This window comes from Ranitomeya variabilis, chromosome 1 (assembly GCF_051348905.1).
Source record: "Ranitomeya variabilis isolate aRanVar5 chromosome 1, aRanVar5.hap1, whole genome shotgun sequence".
Lineage (NCBI taxonomy): Eukaryota > Metazoa > Chordata > Amphibia > Anura > Dendrobatidae > Ranitomeya > Ranitomeya variabilis.
In genome coordinates, this window is record NC_135232.1 from 725,052,775 (window position 1) to 725,072,842 (window position 20,068).

The following is a 20,068-nucleotide window of genomic DNA, read 5'->3' on the forward strand; positions in this document are numbered from 1 at the left end:
GTTTCTATTATACTTTTCCTCAAATTGTTCCACTCCTGGTTTTGGCTTACAAATAGATCACTGATCCATTCATTCCCTCAGTGGCTGCACTTGTTTTTTTCTGGAAGCCCCAAAGAGAATGAATGGAGCTGCGGTCAGAAATCCCACCTGCCGCTGCATTTTAAAATCGTGATAAAAGTGTCCTGTCAGGGATAAAACTTCCCCAGTTTCTAATGGTCGGATCTAAGCGATCACCTATCCTGTGGAGCCCATGGATCAGTGATAACTTGTTTTACCTAGAACCACATTAATGTAAACTACCGTAATTATACATCCCAGTTATTGGGGCACACGGTAGATGTGCAGCAGCCGCCGGTGTTTTACAGCCGATGCTCCACTATAATGACAGATATTTGCATATAGCTGTAGGGTGGGCCCCTAGAGTCCATTCCTCTGGTGGGCCCCAGACACCCCAGTCCGACGCTGGGTCTGGGCCTGTGCAATGTGTTAGCTCAGTTAGTGTCTTGCTTCTGAGTTTGCCTGGCCTTTCTCTGAGTTACTCCCTCTCTGGAGGATTCTCTGTGTTATTTCCTTGGTCTTGTTGTCCGCCCACCAGGAGGCAGTATATCCTGGTCCCAGTGTCTTTGTCCTTGTGTCTTGTTCCATTGCCTTGTCTGTACTTAGTCTTATCTCTGTCTCCTAGTCTTTGGCTTCCTTCCCTGTTGTCTTTCCTTGTATTCTCAGTCTGCTTTCACTCCGCACTCTTGCAGCTCTGCCTGCTCTGAACCTTTGTGACTTTACCTCTGCTCCTCACTTCTGCGTTTCTGCTCCTTTGTACTCAGCTTATCTTCTGCTGTTGCAGTTATCCCTTGCTGCAGCTTCTCTCCACATTCTTTGTGGCTCTGCTCAGCTTTGCTGCAGAGACCCCTCCCGCAGCATCTCTCCGCTCCTTGCGGTTCTACCTGGCTCCGCTCCTTGCGGTTCTACCTGGCTCCGCTCCTTGCGGTTCTATCTGGCTCCGCTCCTTGCGGTTCTACCTGGCTCCGCTCCTTGCGGTTCTACCTGGCTCCGCTCCTTGCGGTTCTACCTGGCTCCGCTCCTTGCGGTTCTACCTGGCTCCGCTCCTTGCGGTTCTACCTGGCTCCGCTCCTTGCGGTTCTACCTGGCTCCGCTCCTTGCGGTTCTACCTGGCTCCGCTCCTTGCGGTTCTACCTGGCTCCGCTCCTTGCGGTTCTACCTGGCTCCGCTCCTTGCGGTTCTACCTGGCTCCGCTCCTTGCGGTTCTACTTCTGCACTTGGCTCCGCCGCCAGCTCTTGGCTCCGCCTCCTGCCTGTCTGCACTTGGCTCCGGCTCTTGGCTCCGCCTCCTGCCTGTCTGCACTTGGCTCCGCCTCCTGCTCTTGGCTCCGCCTCCTGCATTTCTGTTCTTGGCTCTAGCTCCTGTGCTTTCGCTCTGCATCCGCTCTTGCGGTCTTTATCTACTTATTCCTAGGTCCTCGTGTCTGAACAGGTTCTTACCCGTTCTACATACCTGCCTGCAGACCGGTCCCTACCGGTTCTTCCAGTGTACCAGTCTTGTCCACCAGTCCTGCCAGAGAGCCAGCCGTGCCCGCCTGCCTACCAGAGAGCCAGCCGTGCCCGCCTGCCTGACAGTGTTCCTGTTGTACCCGTCTGCCTGCCTATGAGCCAGCCGTGCCCGCTTGCTTGTCTATGTTCCGTTCCCCGGTGGGATCAGCAGCCACAACCAGACTCCACCCTGGAGTGGTACCTGGTAGCTTCCTATTGCACAAGTCTGACCTCACCATCAGAGGCTCCAGCGAACACCTAGGAAGCTACTTAGTTACGCCCCTTCCAGGGAGGTTTGGTCTGTGGTCCAGTGGGGCCACTCCCCCGCACGCCCGCGCCAACCAGTCTGGGCGCGAGCATGACAGTTTGCACAGGCCATGGCCTCCGCTGTATCCCATGTCCTACCGCTCGCAGAGCATGATGAACTTTTTTCCTGCCCGTATGAGCAACCTGAAAAATTTGTTCCACCAAGGGTGGTTCAGATTGAAGAGACCTCTGACCCAATTATTGTCTCTAATGCTCTCTTCAAGCAACTTCAGGCCTATGAGGAGGAGCACTACCCAGCTGACCCACCTAGGTTCTATGGGAATCCTGAAGAATGCCAGGGGTTCCTGAAGCAGTGCTTACGCTACATCCTGCAGAATGTAGCTTGTTTCCCCTCTGACTGGGTCAAGGTGGGTTACATCATGTCCTACCTGGCCGAAGATGCTCTAATATGGATAACTCCCCTCTGGGAAGCAGGGGATCCTATCGTCATGAACCTGGGGGCCTTCCTGGTGGCCTTCCGTAAAGTCTTTGACAAGCCTTGTCCTGCTGCTCCTGTTAAGTCTTCTCCATCTAGATCCGAGAGGCGCTCCAGACGGGCGAAACCCGTGAAGAAACCCCCACGTCAAGCCATGACCGTCTGTGACCCTCCTGTTCCTCTACCCGTTAAAGCAGCAACCTGTGTGAAGCCTAAGAAGGTTGATGAGAGTGGGCTGGCAAAGCAGCAGCCTGAAATCAGCCATAAGAAGGGCATACAATGTCGCTGCTGTTGTGAGGAACACCTGGATGGCCTCTGTCCAGGGGATCTTAAGCTCCAAAACCTCGGGCCAGTTGGAGAGGCTGCCCCTGGCGAGAGTACTTCCTCTCCATCTAAGTTAATGACTATTTCACTGCCTTCTGGGAGCTTTGGTGTGTTTAAGCCGCCTATCTTACGGAGTCGGTGTATGGTCTCCGTTTTACAGCTCCAGAACCCGGTGTGGGCGTTGCCTGATAATGGCCGAACCCTGCTAAAGAGCAGTCTAATCCTGCAAGGACAACTACAGCTCCAAGTTGGAGCCTTATACACGAAGAAGTTTGTTTTCCGTATGCTGTCTGTTATGCCCATGGGTCATTCTAAGCCAAGGACTCTACCACCCGCTCTGGTCAAGAGTTGCAGTAAGGTGCTTCGTTTGAACTTACCCAGTCTTGAGAAGTGTCTGGTTCCCATGCGTCAAAGACACTCAGCAGTGACATCTTCTTCTGCTGGTCTGCTAGTCGTCGAGTCAAGATGTGCTAATGTCACCGAAGATGGGGAAGCGGTGGCTATCTCTCCACACGTCTCCAACGACTTTTCCTGTATTCCGTTCCTAGGAACATCCCCGCCGCTTGGACGATTTCTTCTGGATAACGGGCAGAAGATGGTTCCTATATTTATACCTTCTGCGTCCTTGTGGCCGGCTGGTGAAGATTTCAAAACAGAAGTTTGTTCACCTCAATTTTTCTCTGACCCGGTGGAGCTGATGCTCTCCACACTCATCTCTAGTGACTTTTCCTGTGTTCAGTATCCGGGAGCTTCTCTGCTACCTGTTGGGCAAAATTTGAATCCTATGAGACTGTTTCCAGTTTCCAAGTGTCTGGCTGGTGAAGATATTAAGTCGGCAGCATTCAAGTCCCTGTTACCTATGTACCTGGAGGAGATGGTCCAGTCCATTGAGAAAGCTAACCCCATTGGGTACAATGAGACTTTGCTACCTGAGATTTTCGATGAAGTTAATCCTACAGAGCACAAAGAGACTTTGTTTTCTGAGATTCCTGGTGACCCGCCTGCCGCCTTCTACTCTGAAGATGTCATGTTATCCTGGACTATGTGTGCTCCTATCCTTCTTCTACAAGTTATTCTGGCAAGCTTGAAGAAGAGGGGCCGTAAAGGGGGGGGTACTGTAACAACTCTGCTGGCATCACGGCATGGCCTCGCATTTCTCACACTATCTTACCCACTGCTCCAGGTCATGATGTGGTTTCTGTTTCTTGCCAGCTCCATGTTCTGTGTCTCTGCTCTCTGCATGCTTCATAGTTCTGTGTATAGAGGGGCGGCGCCTGAACTCTCTGGTTCTTATAGGAATCAGGTGCATCTGTCCAATCTGTTCCTGACCAATTGCCAGGAGACCTCCAGTATTTAGTTCAGCTCCACCCAGTGGTCTGGGCCTGTGCAATGTGTTAGCTCAGTTAGTGTCTTGCTTCTGAGTTTGCCTGGCCTTTCTCTGAGTTACTCCCTCTCTGGAGGATTCTCTGTGTTATTTCCTTGGTCTTGTTGTCCGCCCACCAGGAGGCAGTATATCCTGGTCCCAGTGTCTTTGTCCTTGTGTCTTGTTCCATTGCCTTGTCTGTACTTAGTCTTATCTCTGTCTCCTAGTCTTTGGCTTCCTTCCCTGTTGTCTTTCCTTGTATTCTCAGTCTGCTTTCACTCCGCACTCTTGCAGCTCTGCCTGCTCTGAACCTTTGTGACTTTACCTCTGCTCCTCACTTCTGCGTTTCTGCTCCTTTGTACTCAGCTTATCTTCTGCTGTTGCAGTTATCCCTTGCTGCAGCTTCTCTCCACATTCTTTGTGGCTCTGCTCAGCTTTGCTGCAGAGACCCCTCCCGCAGCATCTCTCCGCTCCTTGCGGTTCTACCTGGCTCCGCTCCTTGCGGTTCTACCTGGCTCCGCTCCTTGCGGTTCTACCTGGCTCCGCTCCTTGCGGTTCTACCTGGCTCCGCTCCTTGCGGTTCTACCTGGCTCCGCTCCTTGCGGTTCTACCTGGCTCCGCTCCTTGCGGTTCTACCTGGCTCCGCTCCTTGCGGTTCTACCTGGCTCCGCTCCTTGCGGTTCTACTTCTGCACTTGGCTCCGCCGCCAGCTCTTGGCTCCGCCTCCTGCCTGTCTGCACTTGGCTCCGGCTCCAGCTCTTGGCTCCGCCTCCTGCCTGTCTGCACTTGGCTCCGCCTCCTGCATTTCTGTTCTTGGCTCTAGCTCCTGTGCTTTCGCTCTGCATCCGCTCTTGCGGTCTTTATCTACTTATTCCTAGGTCCTCGTGTCTGAGCAGGTTCTTACCCGTTCTACATACCTGCCTGCAGACCGGTCCCTACCGGTTCTTCCAGTGTACCAGTCTTGTCCACCAGTCCTGCCAGAGAGCCAGCCGTGCCCGCCTGCCTACCAGAGAGCCAGCCGTGCCCGCCTGCCTGACAGTGTTCCTGTTGTACCCGTCTGCCTGCCTATGAGCCAGCCGTGCCCGCTTGCTTGTCTATGTTCCGTTCCCCGGTGGGATCAGCAGCCACAACCAGACTCCACCCTGGAGTGGTACCTGGTAGCTTCCTATTGCACAAGTCTGACCTCACCATCAGAGGCTCCAGCGAACACCTAGGAAGCTACTTAGTTACGCCCCTTCCAGGGAGGTTTGGTCTGTGGTCCAGTGGGGCCACTCCCCCGCACGCCCGCGCCAACCAGTCTGGGCGCGAGCATGACAGCTTGGTCCGCTAATCTATCTTGTGCCCAAACTTTTAAAGCATTACAAAAATCAACCCCACTCTCATATGTTCCCCCATCCAGGTTCACATTATACATTATGCCACCCTCAATGATTGGAAAATATTCCTCCCCAGCCTTCACTTGGAGTATGTGTAACAGATCTCTCCGGGGAGTGGAATAAATCTCTCAATTTGCTGCTATTTGTATAGAAGGCCATGGGGAAGGTTTCTGGATCGGGTAATTGGTTACAAAGGGTGTCTATCTGGGATGGAGAAAAGGGGGTATACTTTGGCCTGTCAGGAGTAGCTTTCACATCATCTTCTTCAAACTCTGATATTACTGACTCGAGGGCGAGAGGAGGCATACAGGATTGCGTTCTGGCAGTGGCCGATAATAGGTGCCGTCAGCGTTTAGCAAGGGAAAGGTGGGGGCTACAACCCCGGATCTTCTCGCTCCACAATTGTAACAGACCTCTCTACACTGAGAATTAGTAACTCCGCATACATCACAGATCCACGCAGCCGGATGATAGGATGGAGGCGCACTAAGTTTTGGCAACCCAGTATATATTGGTGCCTTGGGATTGAGGGGCACAACCAGATTTCACTTTCAATTTACAATATTTCACAGATCTACCAGCGCGTACAATACTAAGAAAACACAGAGACTCAAGAGCGCAGCGACGCGCGCGCCCCCTCCCTTTTCAGAAACAGCGATAAGAAAAATCACAGCATTCCTCAGTGCAAAAAGGAAAAAAAAACCACAGCGCAGCTGCTCAACCCCTCCCATCGGATATTCCAAAGACAAACAGACACAAAATACAGCAGTTCTTAGACTTAATTAATTTCTACAAAATCTTCATCACACAATTCACATACCAGATTGAGAATATTTTCCCTGCATTCCTGACAGATTTCTTTTCCCTTCTTTGGGCTAACAATATCAAATTCATCACACAATTCAAAATCATCTTCTTTCACAGAAACGGATTCTCCTTTAAAGCGAAATACCCCTACTTAGTCGTGTATAGATACCAGAGCGGCCGTGTAGTCTATTCCACTAGGGTTTTTACCTGTCCCCCGCTGAGACAACCCAAAATCGCGGTACTCAGTGAAAGGAGGAGGGCGTCTTAGACTTAACCCTCCGGACGCCCCTGGACATACACATATATATCTATGTATTCCTGAGTTACGCATCCTACCCAATCTTCGATCACCTCACCGCGCCTGATTCTAACAGTGATCAGGAATTCAGGATATTTTGACTGTAAAGAGAATTACATCACTGGTCAATCCGGGGTGTCCGTCCCTTATGAGGTACGGTTCGAGCACTGGGCTTCCAACGGAACTACACCTCTATATGATTCCACCCAAGAATCATCCCACTCCGGGGACAAACCTCAGATCCTCTTTGCAGCAACAAACACAGGAAAACCACACCAAACGGTCAGTCTGAACAGTATAACTGCCAACTTACCGTGGTTGTTGTGGGGGATGATCAGTCCCAATTTTCCAGTGCCTGCGTCCGGTCCGAGGGTCCTTTGTCTTGTTGTCCTCCGGGCGGCAGAAGCGTTCCTGCTTGGAGCCCCACGTTAACGGGCGCCAACTGTTGAGGGAGGATTTAAAGTGATCCTTCACGGTTAACCCAGTGATTTCCAAATTAATATATAAGGTGTTGCCGGCAACTGAAAATGACCAGACGGAGACGTGTGTCTCTGTATGGGGGATCGAGCAGATCTCTGGCCCCCGTTTATTCTGTATGACTTTATCATAGTCATAGAAATTACACTTCAACCAATCAGCATAAGAACACGCTCACGGTTCTTAGCCTATAAGAATGCAGGAACAATCTGTGCGTCAAAGTTTTGTAGAACAATACACCCTCAGTCTTATGTTCTACCGAGGTTGCAACAATCAAGGTCTCATCAAAATCTCATAACAGCTGTAACCTTTAGCCTACTAACAAAATTTATATCAAAACAACAAAATGGAGTCGAAAAGCACAAAATGAAGAATCTTTCTTAATTTCTTCCTTCACACCTCCAGTAGGGATCAAAGCCCATTCAACCAGATCTACATCAGTTTCCTGGGCAGAAAGAGCAGATTTGCAGGGCAGCGTGGTCTTCACTCCATACCTTCTCTAAACATTACAGACTAGATGTATTGTCCAATAAGGACTTAGCCTTCGGCCGTAAAGTACTCCAGGCCGTTGTCCCTCCCTAGTGCCAAATTAGTTGGTATTCCTCCATATGCCGTCATGGAAGGTGACTAGAGAAAATAGAATTATTCTTACCGTTAATTCGGTTTCTAGGAACCTTCCATGACGGCACTAATTTCCCACCCGATACATATTCCTGGATTAGTTCTGGGATTCTAAAGGTAAACCAGTGCTATGGTCTCAGTTGTAAGTCACTGGCAAGTGGGAGGTCCTTTTAACCTCTCTGTGTTTCCTGTTCCCCATTAGGGCAAAGAGACAACCTCCATATGCCTTCGTGGAAGGTTCCTAGAAACCGAATTAACGGTAAGAATAATTCTATTTTTTCTGCCAAGGGCCATTTGGAATTTTATAATAGTATTGGGGGCCATATAAAATTATTAACTTAAACATTTAAATAACTTGAAGACACACACACACTATAACGCAGCCCCCACTCACACCTCCTTCTTGTTCCCCGCGATGCTCCAGGCTCTGCTGCTCCAATTTCATTGGCTCCACTTCTGGCACAGCGTGGCGCACGATGAAGTGACATCGCGTGCCCACTGAGTCACAAGTGGAGGGGGAGTGATGGGAGAGGGAGCATCTGACGCGCTCTCCTCCCTCACAGCTTTCAACTGTATCGGTGTCTATGATGCTAAGTTTAATGAGCGATGGGGTCGGCGCCGGGCCACATAGCCGCCGTCCGTATGCACCTCTGAAGAATTAAAGTGCTCGTTTTATGGCTGCAAGCCACACCTGAAGATATTGCGGGCCATACGTTCCCCACCCCTGCTTTAGATGCTTGGAATTAATAAGTGAAAAATGTAGTTATTTTTCCACAAAAATGTTGCTTTAGCACCAATTTTTTTCAACACAAGATTAACAGGAAAAAATAGACCCCAAAATTTGTTCTGCAGTTTTTCACAAGTACGCCAATACCCCATAGTTAGGGGAAAACTACTGTTTAGGTGCATGGAAGGGCAGGCGCACAGACTGTGGATGCCATGTTGTGTTTGGAGAGCCCCCGAAGTGCCAAAACAGCAGAAATCCCCACACGTGACCCCATTTCCTAAACTACACCTTGAATTCATCTAGGGCAGTAGTGAGTATTTAACTCACAACATTGGGCTGAATAAATGAAAAATTAAAATGTTTTCCTCTAAAATGTTGTTTGTCCCAATTTTTCATTTTCAAAAGGGATAATGGGAGAAAATGAATGTTACAATTTGTAATAATATGTCTCCTGTGTAGAACTGGGCGAATCAGTAAAGTTTAGCATCAATACCAAACACCTACTGTTCAAGCACAGACTTCACCAGGTAGTATGTGTTACTGTTCGGGTTCGCCCCACTGAACATCGGGTGTTTATTTGTCTGTCATGTGCATGTCCGCACCAAACGCTGCTTCTGATCGGCGGTAAAGTTTACTTTCGGTTATTGGCGTCGTCTGATGGGACTACTATTCCCATCAGCCAACGCCTGCTGCCGAGTATAACAGTGAGAGCAGGCGGTGGATGATGGGAGTATTTATTAGCTAGCATCTGCACTACGAAAAAAAAAAAAGCCTGGGTTCCCCTGTATTTTTGATAACCAGCTAGGCAAAACCCTCAGCTGGGGGTACAATATCAGGTCCCAGCTGTCTGTTTTTGCTTAGTTGGTTATCAAAAATGGGGGACCCCACGCGTTTATTTACATTAAAAAAATCTGAATGCAAACCCCTCTATTTTTGATAATCAGCCTTGCTAACGCTGACAGCTGAGGGTTACAGCCCTCAGTTGTGAGTTTTGCCTGGCTGGTTATCAAAAAAATACGGGGGGAACCCACAGTTTTATTTATTTACAGTGCAGGATCTTGCTGATGAATACTCCCATCAGCCGCTCCAGCTCAGTGTTGTTAGTGGCACCAGGTGTCGAATGATGGGAGCAGTGATCCCATTAGCCGACACCAGTGACCAAAGGTAAACTTTATACCCTCCGATCACTGCTGTGCGCTCACGCCGTATTTTGACAGCGTGGGAACCGCGGCTCTCTGACCGCACATGACAGAGTCGCAAACACTGGATGTTCGGGCCCCCCATTCAAGTGAATGGGGTCCAGGTTTGGGTACCCAAGCTTTTTGTAAATATTGTAACTCTTTACCTTTGATCACAGCTGTGGGAACCGCGGCGCTCTGACCGGCGGTCATGATTTTACTGCTGATCAGCTGCGCATCCAGCAAACACTGGATGTTTGGGCCCCCCATTCAAAGTAAATTGGGTCCAGGTAATGTTCTGGTACCCAAACTTTTTTTTTTTCCCCAACTGTTCAACTGAAAATTCAGGAATACGCCCATCTCTACTGCTGAGTACGCCGATACCCCATATGTGGGGGAATACTACTTTTGAGGCAAACTGCAAAGCTCAAAAGGGAAGGAGCACCATATTGGAGTGCAGATTTTGCTGAAATGGTTTGTGGGTGTCATGACACATTGTCAGAGCACCCCCTAAGTGACTATTTTACAAATGAATACATCTATTGATGCAGGGAGCATATAGACACCATAAGTGTGTGCCACAATTTTATATTGGTGGGTGGTGAAGAAAAAAGCAATTTGGGAATCCATTTTTTTTCAGTGTTAAAAGTGATAAGGCAAGCTTCATTCTTCGGGTCAGTATGATTACAGTGGTATAAGTTTTTTTTTTTATGTTTTGTTGCTTTTACACAAACCGTTTTATAGAAAAAAAATATTTTTGCATGGCGTTATTCTGACAGCTATATTTTTTTATATTTCTGCCGATGGAGCTTATGTTTTTCGTGACGATGACATTTTGAGAGAAATAGTTTGTATTTACATGACTGATCACATGTTATTGGCTATAAATAAATAATGTGAGTTTTAGAAATCAGGCTGTCTGGAGACTACAATACCAAATAATTTTTAATTTATTACATAAATATGCGTATTTATTGGCATAATTATTTTTCCTATTTTTACAGTTTGTTTCTCTTTTGGACTTCCAACTTTTACTTCTCCAATCGCTGTTCTAATGCAGTGCGAAACACAGGTCCTGCAAGGCATTAGAGTGGTCAGTATTAGACTACGTTCCCACAATAAGGTTTTGGGGAGTTTAAGTGGCTTATTATAGAAAAATGCCTTTTAGACTCTGCTCCTGGTATAGTGTAACAGGCCACCCTAGCTGGGAGAATCGGAGGCCATCATCACATCATGGGCTGCCAATGGGGTGGGAGAGGGGATCCTTCTCCTAGCCTTCTAAATCCTGAAATCGTGGCATCTAGAGTGTTAAATGAGCAGGGGCAGAGCGGGCACCGCAGCAGAGAGCAGGGTGAGAGGCACGGAGCACAAGCCCCATAATTCATCGCCTCTTTCTGTGTCCAGACTACACGTATTTCTGAATCTGACACTTCATGTTTATTAGGAAAAAGGAGAAAGTCACAATCGGGATTTTACAAGAAAATACAATAAGTTCTTGTTTCTGCCTGTGGTGATAATAGCCACAATTACAGCCTCCATTCTTTACACTGCTGGCTGATGCAATTCCTTAACTTAATACATGTCCTCCCCATGTAAATTTGAGCAGCTTTTTAGACTTCACACGTTCAGTATATACAAGCCAAAACCCGAAGCGGAACATAGAGGAACAGTATAATAGAAACTTCATCACCGCTTCTGTATTATCACCACTCTTGGTATGGGCTTACAAGTATGTGAAATACGGACATGTGAACGTGGCCTCCAAAGACTCATGATGTTACTGCTCAGCAAACCTAAGGTCCTCCACCCATATTGTTGATGTGTCCAGGAACAAAGCGTCTTCTAATGCACTCGGCAAGTATTTTAGCTTTTGTCTGCAACAATAATCCACTTCTGAGACAAATTAGGATTAATTTTTGGGGCACTCCATCATGACAAGAGAAAGGGGACAGCGTTCTTCAAAATTCATCTTCCTTCTGGAGTGCGGCTGTTGGGAAACTACACCTCCCAGCAAGCCATGACTGCTGAATCTACTCCCTGTGGACTAATGGAGGTCGATACAGCAGAGCGCCGGTTTATGGGCAGCACAATTGCACGTCACGGGGTAGAAAGAAAGCGAAATTTATTACAGCACAATCATATACAGGAGACAGGGAGCAATCATTTCACTTGTGTGCACAAGGCAGCAAAGGATTTGCGCAGGTTGGTGAGCAGCGCGGAGAAGTTCTTGGTTTCTCGTACTTTCCTCTCGTACTCGGTGATGCAGTCCAGCGGAGGATCGCAGCCACTCACTGTAAAGAGGAAGGACACAGATGATCGGCAGATGGAGACCCCGAATGAGCACCACTCTGTCAGTATACTTAGGGGCACGCCAGGGGTTTTTATCACTGCAGCCAAGTTTAGTTCCCCCCCCCTTCTTCAAACTTAAATGTTTCCGTCGCTGAAGCTGCAACTCTTAGGTCACACGCGACACAATCTACATGTGCCTGCAATGTTGTGCCGCTGTACCCTGCGCCATAAATACAGCTGTTCGACCCCTTACGTGCTGCTGCCAGTCTGTCACAGCTCTCCACGCTGCCGTCTGTATCACACAGCCAGCGGCCTCTAATTGTGGGCTCGGCTTAGGATCCTGCTCTCAACGCACAAGAATGGCGGCTGGCAGGAGAGGGTTAACCAGTTGTGACGGACACTTTGCACCAAACCTCGCAGTGTTTTCTAGATTTCCCATGAACACTCCTGGTGACTAATGACGCAACTTACGCTGATATTCCCCGTCTTCGTTAAAATAGATGATGCAGGAGTACGGCTCCTCCAGGTCTTTGGGGTTAATGCATCTGAAGACAAACTGCAGCCGATCACCTGGAAGAGAGGAGAGTGGCTACAACTAGGCAGGGGACGTCATCTCCGTCCCTCTATTACTCCTCCTGCCACTCCCAGAACCTGATGCCTCAGTCCACAGACATCAGAGCTGGAGAGAAACGCTGTAAAGACCAATCTCACCATGGATCCTGCAACACCGACCCCCGACAATCCTCAGAACCCCCCGCACAGTCTGCACTTACCCTGCAGCTTCCGGATCTCCAGCCCCAGACGCTCCTTGAACAACATGGCCGACTGCTGCAGCTCCTTCAGCTTCTCTTTATTTGCTTTCCTGGTTGTCAAAGCAACTGCAAAAGAGGAGAACACCCATCATCCACTCACTGCCGACCACACATCACCCGGGGAGCGATCGGGCGGCTCTTACGTTCCCTTTTGTGGGCGAGTTCCTCCCGCAGCTGGTGGATGTGACCGGACAGCTCCGCGCTCAGCTGCTGGTTCTCCTTCATCTTGGCGATCTCCTGGAGGACGGCGTCCTGCTTCTCCTCAATGCGCCGGTTCTGGTCCTCGATCTCTGCAGAGGAGACGGGAGGAGAGAATCAGAGGAGAGAGCAACGGCCACCACAGGGGGGGAATGGCTGACTACATCACTGGAGGGGTTAACTACAGGGACCTGCGGCTCCGTGTATCATCGCCCCATGGCCCTCTAGGATGGAGGGCACCACAGATATCAGGTATTCTGGATTATCAGAGGTTCTGGATTATCTAGACATTTTCTTAGTTTATCATCACACAATGCCGGATTACAGAATTTCATAGATAATCTGGACCTGGTTCTGAATTATCAGATATTCCGGACCATTAAAGGGAACCTGTCACCTCAAATTGGCGGGATATTTAAATGAGTTTTTACCGCTTCCATGGGCAGCGTTTCCTCTTCATTTCTCCACCCCGTCCGTCCCTGTTGTCCGCAATATGTTAGTGAATTAGGCTATTTTCACAGTAGCATCGTGCACTGCACGTCGCTATGCGTCGTTTTGTAGAAAAAATGCATCCTGCAAAAGTGCTTGCAGGATGTGTTTTTTCTCCATTGACTTGCGTTAGCGACGCATTGCCACACGTCGCAACAGTCGTGCGACGGTTGCGTCGGACCGTTGCCACCAAAAAACGTTGCATGTAATGCTTTTTGGTGCGTCGTGTAAAGCATTTCCGACCGCGCATGCGCGGCCGGAACTCCGCCTCCTCCTCCCCGCACTTCACAATGGGGCAGCGGATGCGTTGAAAAACAGCATCCGCTGCCCCCGTTGTGCGGCGCTTCCACAGTATGCGTCGGTGCACCGCAACGTCGCATTGCGACGTGCAGTGCACGACGCTAATGGGAAAGTGGCCTTTGAGTACGTGTGCGTCATAGTTGGCGCGTGCGCAATGCAATCTTCGGTGGCGCACACGCAGTATGCTTTGCCCAACTGCGGGCAAAGCCGAAAAGCATTACTGCGCATGCGCCGGCGCACTATGTCCCGGAAGTATTTCGCTGTGTTGCGGGACATAGTGTGCGGGCGCCACCAAAGATTGCATTGCAATTTGAGGTGACAGGTTCCCTTTAAGTCTTTTTGCAGGTTCATCATGTGTTCGGGGTTTCAGGACCGGATCCAACAGGTCAAAATATTCGGACTTTTAGCCAAGTTATCAAATTTTCTGAAGATGAATTATTCAATATTCTGGATTATCAGGGCATGGTCCCAGATTATTAAATGTGCTAAAATGGTCAGCATTTACGACAGGTGAGCAGGGTGAAAATGCGGCTCTGACCTGAGGGACCCTCTGGATTATCAGACGTGCCGGATTATCGGCCTCACTTGCTCGCACCTCTATGACTCTCTGGATTATCAGACGTGCCGGATTATCGGCCTCACTTGCTCGCACCTCTATGACTCTCTGTATTATCAGAAGTGCCGGATTATCGGACTGCTCACAGCTCTATGAGGCTATGTGCACACGTTCAGGAAAGTGTGCAGAATTTTCCTGAACAAAACCGGACTTTTTCTGCAGGAAATCCGCATGCGTTTTTTTCTGGAGCTTCCCAATGCAATAAATAGTGGCAAAAACGCACAAAATCCACAAAATTAATGAACATACTGTGCTTTTTACCGCAATGCATTTTTTTTGGGGAAAAACGCAGCATGTGCACAAAAACTGCGGAATGCATTAAAAACGATGGGATGCATATGTATGCGTTTTTTTTGTTGTTTTTTTTTTTTTTTTTTTTTAAGCGTCAAAACGGCCAAAAATCCTGAACATGTGCACATAGCCTGACTCTCTGGATTATCAGATGCGCCAGATTATTGGCCTGCTCACCTGCCCGCAGATCTATGACCCTCTGGATTATCAAACATGCCAGAGTATCGGCTTCACCTGCTCGCAGCTCTATGATTTTGGATCAGACGTGCTGGATTATTGGCCTGCTCACCTGCCCGCTGCTCTATGACTCTCTGGATTATCAGACATGCCAGATTATCAGCCTGCTCGCAGCTCTATGACCCTCTGGATTATCAACATAAGGATGAATGACCTCGGGGAGATCAAAACATCCAACACCGCAGAGGCACTGCTCCTACTAGCCAGTTTCCTACTCCACACTGATGAGGGGCAAATACCCCGAAACAGCTGTCTGTGGATGGATACCATGTTTTGGCATAGGTGGTTTTCCTTTATTGGATGCTGCCCTTCCCGTGGTTGTTCCTTCCCGGTGAAAGACCTGGCTATTCATTGCTTGCGTTGAGAAACACGTGATGGTGTCTCCGTGGCTTATTTACATGCCTCTAGATTATCAGACGTGTCAGATTATTGGCCTGCTCACCTGCCCGCAGATCTAGGATTCTCTGGATTATTATCAGACGTGTAGGATTATCGGCCTCACCTGCTTGCAGCTATATGACTCTCTGGATTATCAGACATTCCGGATTATCGGCCTCACCTGCCGCAGCTCTACGACTCTGGATTATCAGACGTGCCGGATTATTGGCCTGCTCACCTGCCCGCAGATCTGTGATTATCAGATGTGTAGGATTATCGGCCTCACCTGCTCGAAGCTCTATGATTTTCTGGATTATCAGACATGCCAGATTATTGGCCTGCTCACAGCTCTATGACTCTCTGGATTATCAGACGTGTCAGATTATCGGCCTCACCTGCTCGAAGCTCTGATTCTCTGGATTATCAGACGTGCCGGATTATCGGCCTCACCTGCCGACAGATCTATGACTCTCGATTATCAGACGTGCCAGATTATCGGCCTCACCTGCCCGCAGCCCCATGATTCTCTGGATTATCAGACGTGCCGGATTATCAGCCTGCTCACCTGCCCACAGATCTATGATTATCAGATGTGTAGGATTATCGGCCTCACCTGCCCACAGCTTTATGACTCTCTGGATTATCAGACGTGCCGGATTATCGGCCTCACCTGCTCGAAGCTCTGATTCTCTGGATTATCAGACATGCCGGATTATTGGCCTGCTCACCTGCCGACAGATCTATGACTCTCGATTATCAGACGTGCCGGATTATCGGCCTGCTCACCTGCCCGCAGCTCCTGGACCCTCTCGATCATCCGTTCTCCTTCTTGCTGTTTGGCGGCACAGGAATCTGAGGGAGACGTGAAGAGTTACCATCTCTGCTCCCCTTTCCGCCCCACCCCCACGGATCCGCACTCACTGGTGGCGTTCCGCAGCACCTCCCGGTGCGAGTCACGGATTTCCTTCAGAGATTGCTCCTCGCTGCTCGGACTGAGGAATCGCGTGTAGAAATCCTGCATGAGGGCGTACAGGCCCTGCTCGTCTTCCATAATGACGGTAGTCATGGCGTCCGCCGGACTCTGGCCGTTATCTGCGCTGGACAGGGAGAAATGGAAAGATGGAAACATCAAAACCGGAGGGGACCCCGCACCTCCAGGAGGACCGACCCCCAGAGCACAGCAGCCCCCACATTACCACTCTGCCCCGCCCTCCATAACGCCCGCAGTCACTTACCGGCGGCCCCGGAATATAACAGGCGCCCCGCCCACCGGATTCGAACGTTGCCGCGCAGCGAGTGCCGTGACGTCACTCAGTCCAACCAATCCAATGCCGGCTGCGCACGCAGGATAATCTAGCGTCAAGTTCATACGTCGACGCCATCTTTGTTGTGGGCAAGTGCCCTTATAATCAGGATTGTTCAGGATTCTCACACATTACCTCCCAACCGTCCCGGATCCAGCGGGACAGTCTCGATTTTGTGTCGCGCTCGGGATGTTACTTTTCCCGCACTAGACACTGACAATTGCGCAGTGCTCGCTTTGGCGACCGGGCGTCCTGCTCAGTGCAGGGCGGTGAGGACGGAGACACATGGATGGCGGATGTGAGTGCGGTGCAGGCGGCGGGAGCACAGTTCAGCTCTCCGCCCCCCCGGTGAAGATGCTGGCGGCCCGGCTGGCGCAGTGTGGCCCAACCATGATGCTTGGGTCCTATGGGCATCAGAAGCTGCCTCTTGTCTCCTTTTCAATGCTGAAGTCATAGGCTATGTGCCCACGTTGCGGATTTTTCCACACTGTTTTTGCAAAATCCGCACTGCTTTTTACCTGCGGATTTTGTGCGGATTCCTATTATGGAGCAGGTGGTACTGCACACCGCATGGAAAACTGCTGCAGATCCGCAATGTGTGCACATAGCCATAATGGACAGCAGGAATCAGGTGTCGCCCCGCTCGCTCGCAGCAGTTTGGCTCTGGTGCCGGCTGTGTAACACCTGAGCCTGCACCATACACAGCTGGGGCAGAATGGGCCCCCGTATAACAGCCATCTTGCCCCATATCTGGCTTGGGAATGGGACCTGCAAGTGCACAAAGGCCCGGACCCTCAGGGAAGCCTCACACTGTGCCACCACATTCACAACTTCAGTCTTTTGAGCATTTACTTTCCACTTCAGGTTTTACAAAACTTCCCGTTTGGGCCATTCCCTGACACTAGGACAGCAGTGAGGGGGTTCCTCGCCCCTTCTGTTATTTCATACTCGGGTCACATAAGTACGGTAAATGTGAAACCACTGAAAAAGGAGTGTATCTTTCAAACACATTAATTTATATCCATTTTCCAGATCTCTGCTTTCAGTCAGTGACTGAAATCCTCGGGTAGTAACGTCCCTCCTGCAGTAACGCCCTCCTGCTACATCCCAGCAGAGAAGAGGAGATCTGTGCCCAGGGTGACACTGATCGGCAGTCAGGCGGCGGGTGCACGGCCACATTTGGCGTCTGTGTGACTGTGCAGATAATCGCTCAATAAAGGGCCACACGCCATCATGTGAGTCACCTGATAGTATATAGAACGGAGCCCACTCATTGCTCTGTGTGTTTAAAGGGCCTCTGTCAGCACAGGATGACTGTTCAGACCAAGTATCGGTGCTCGCAGTCATTTATTATATTCACCCTCCCTCCTGCTGGTTTCCCCTCGGGGATATTGCTGTTTTTCTTTACATGATTACCCATACGGTAGGGTGGGCCATTTATATGGATACACCTAAATAAAATGGGAATGGTTGGTGATATCAACTTACTGTTTGTGGCACATTAGTATATGTTAGGGGGAAACTTTTCAAGATGGGTGGTGATCATGACGGCCATTTTGAAGTCGGCCATTTTGGATCCAACTTTGTTTTTTTCAATGGGAAGAGGGTCATGTGACATCAAACTTATTGAGAATTTTACAAGAAAAACAATGGTGTGCTTGGTTTTAACCCCTTCGCGCCACGCGCCGTACTAGTACTGCGCTGCCGGCACTGCATTTGTGCCAGCAGCAGTACTAGTACGGCGCACCGATTTACCGCGGTCTCACGCTGAGCGTCGCGGTGATCGGGTGCGGGTGTCAGCTGTATATGACAGCTGACACCCCACAGCAATGCCCAGGGCATTTAACCCCTCTGATGCCGCTGTCAGTAGTGACAGCGGCATAGAGGGGGATCGCGCAGGGACGGGGGCTCCCTGCGCTCTCCCACCGGAGTAACGCGATGAGATCGCGTTGCTCCGGTGATCCGGAAGGAGTCCCCAGATCCAAGATGTCCGTGGGACTCCTTCCGGGTCATAAAATGACCTGGCTTGCCGGAAAGCCTCCTAAGCTTGCCTGTCAGATCGTTGATCTGACAGAGTGCTATGCACACTGTCAGATCAACGATCTGATGTAATACAGTGATGTCCCACCCTGGGACAATAGTAGAAAGTTAAAAAAAAAAATAGAATGTATAAAAAAAAATCCCCAAATAAAGGAAAAAAAAAACATTTCCCAGTAAATCCATTTATTTACTGTATGTAAATAAGAAAAAACAATAAAAGTACACATATTTGGTATCGCCGCATCCGTAACGACCCGCTCTATAAAACTATCCCACTAGTTAACCCCTTCAGTGAAAACCGCAAAAAAAAAACAAGGCAAAAAACAACGCTTTATTATCATACAGGCGAACAAAAAGCGGAATAACACGCGATCAAAAAGACACATATTAATAACCATGGTACCGCTGAAAACGTCATCTTGTCCCGCAAAAAAAAGCCGCCACACAGCATAATTAGCAGAAAAATAAAAAAGTTATAGCTCTCAGAATAAAGCGATGCAAAAACAATTATTTTTTTATATAAAATAGTTTTTATTGTGTAAAAGCGCCAAAACATAAAAAAATTATATAAATGAGGTATCGCTGTAATCATACTGACCTGAAGAATAAAGCCGCTTTATCAATTTTACCACACGTGGAACGCTATAAACGCCCCCCCTAAAAGAATTTCAGGAATTGCTGGTTTTTGTTCATTCTGCCTCCCAAAAATCGGACTAAAAAGCGATCAAAAAATGTCATGTGCCCGAAAATGGTACCAATAAAAACATCAACTCGCCCCGCAAAAAACAAGATCTCACATGACTCTGTGGGCCAAAATATGGATACATTTTAGCTCTCAAAATGTGGTGATGCAAAAACTATTTTTTCCAATAAAAAGCATCTTTTAGTGTGTGACGGCTGCCAATCATAAAAATCCGCCAAAAAAACCGCGATAAAAGTAAATCAAACCCCCCTTCATCACCTCCTTAGGGAAAAAGAATAACATTTTAAAAAATGTATTTATTTCAATTTTCCCATTAGGGTTAGGGCTAGGGTTGGGGTTGGGGTTAGGGCTAGGGTTAGGGCTGGGGTTAGGGCTAGGGTTAGGGTTGGGGTTTCAGTTAGAATTGGGGGGTTTCCACTGTTTAGGCACATCAGGGGCTCTCCAAACGCGACATGGCGTCCGATCTCAATTCCAGCCAATTCTGCTTTGAACAAGTAACACAGTGCTCCTTCCCTTCCGAGCTCTGCCTGTTGTGTATCCGCTTTTTGGGCTCCCCTGGTGGTTGCTGGTGGTACTGGTGACTTGTTTGCACTTTGCTGCTTCTGTTCACCTGCTTCCATCAGTGTTTGGGAGTTTCCTATTTAGCCTTGCTCTCCAGTCATTTCCTTGCCGGTCATCATTGTAACCAGAGCCTTCGGTTGCATGTTCCTGCTACTAGTCTGCTGATCAGCTAAGTGGACTTTGTCCTTTTGTTTTGTACCTTTTGTCCAGTTTGCAGTTTTTGTAATTCTCTGTAGCTGGAAGCTCTTGCGGGCTGAAATTGCCACTCCTGTGTCATGAGTTGACACAGGAGTCTTAAAGTAATTTCAGGATGGTTTTTGAAAGGGTTTTCAGTTGACCGTGAAGTCCTCTTTTGTATCCTTCTGCTATCTAGTAAGTGGACCTCTCTTTGC

At 49.0% G+C, this 20,068-nt stretch overlaps 1 protein-coding gene across 4 annotated transcripts; it reads right to left on the reverse strand.

Moving 5' to 3' along the window:
* Positions 1-11,563: 11,563 nt before the first annotated feature.
* SPC25 (SPC25 component of NDC80 kinetochore complex) lies at positions 11,564-16,824 on the reverse strand. Of its 4 annotated transcripts, none has more exons than XM_077268076.1 (7): positions 16,304-16,824; positions 15,990-16,165; positions 15,855-15,920; positions 12,703-12,849; positions 12,521-12,625; positions 12,219-12,317; positions 11,564-11,749 (listed from the first exon to the last, which is right to left on the reverse strand). In XM_077268076.1, the coding sequence occupies exons 1-7, from the start codon at positions 16,435-16,437 to the stop codon at positions 11,619-11,621; spliced, it is 858 nt and encodes a 285-aa protein (XP_077124191.1). In that variant the 5' UTR covers positions 16,438-16,824; the 3' UTR covers positions 11,564-11,618. The 4 variants fall into 4 exon arrangements, with proteins under 4 accessions (XP_077124191.1, XP_077124204.1, XP_077124198.1 ...); XM_077268089.1 differs by having other exon boundaries at positions 15,990-16,160; positions 16,304-16,404; XM_077268083.1 differs by lacking the exon at positions 16,304-16,824 and adding an exon at positions 16,265-16,293.
* Positions 16,825-20,068: the final 3,244 nt, after the last annotated feature.

Excerpts from the sequence above, each read along its gene's own strand:
- SPC25 (XM_077268076.1), bottom strand. The coding sequence starts at position 16,437 with ATGAACTTGACGCTAGATTATCCTGCGTGCGCAGCCGGCATTGGATTG. Across the intron at positions 12,626-12,702 it reads ACTCGCCCACAAAAGGGAAC|TTGCTTTGACAACCAGGAAA; the intron begins GTAAGAGCCGCC and ends CCTCTTTTGCAG. Across the intron at positions 12,318-12,520 it reads GGAGATCCGGAAGCTGCAGG|GTGATCGGCTGCAGTTTGTC; the intron begins GTAAGTGCAGAC and ends CCTCTCTTCCAG.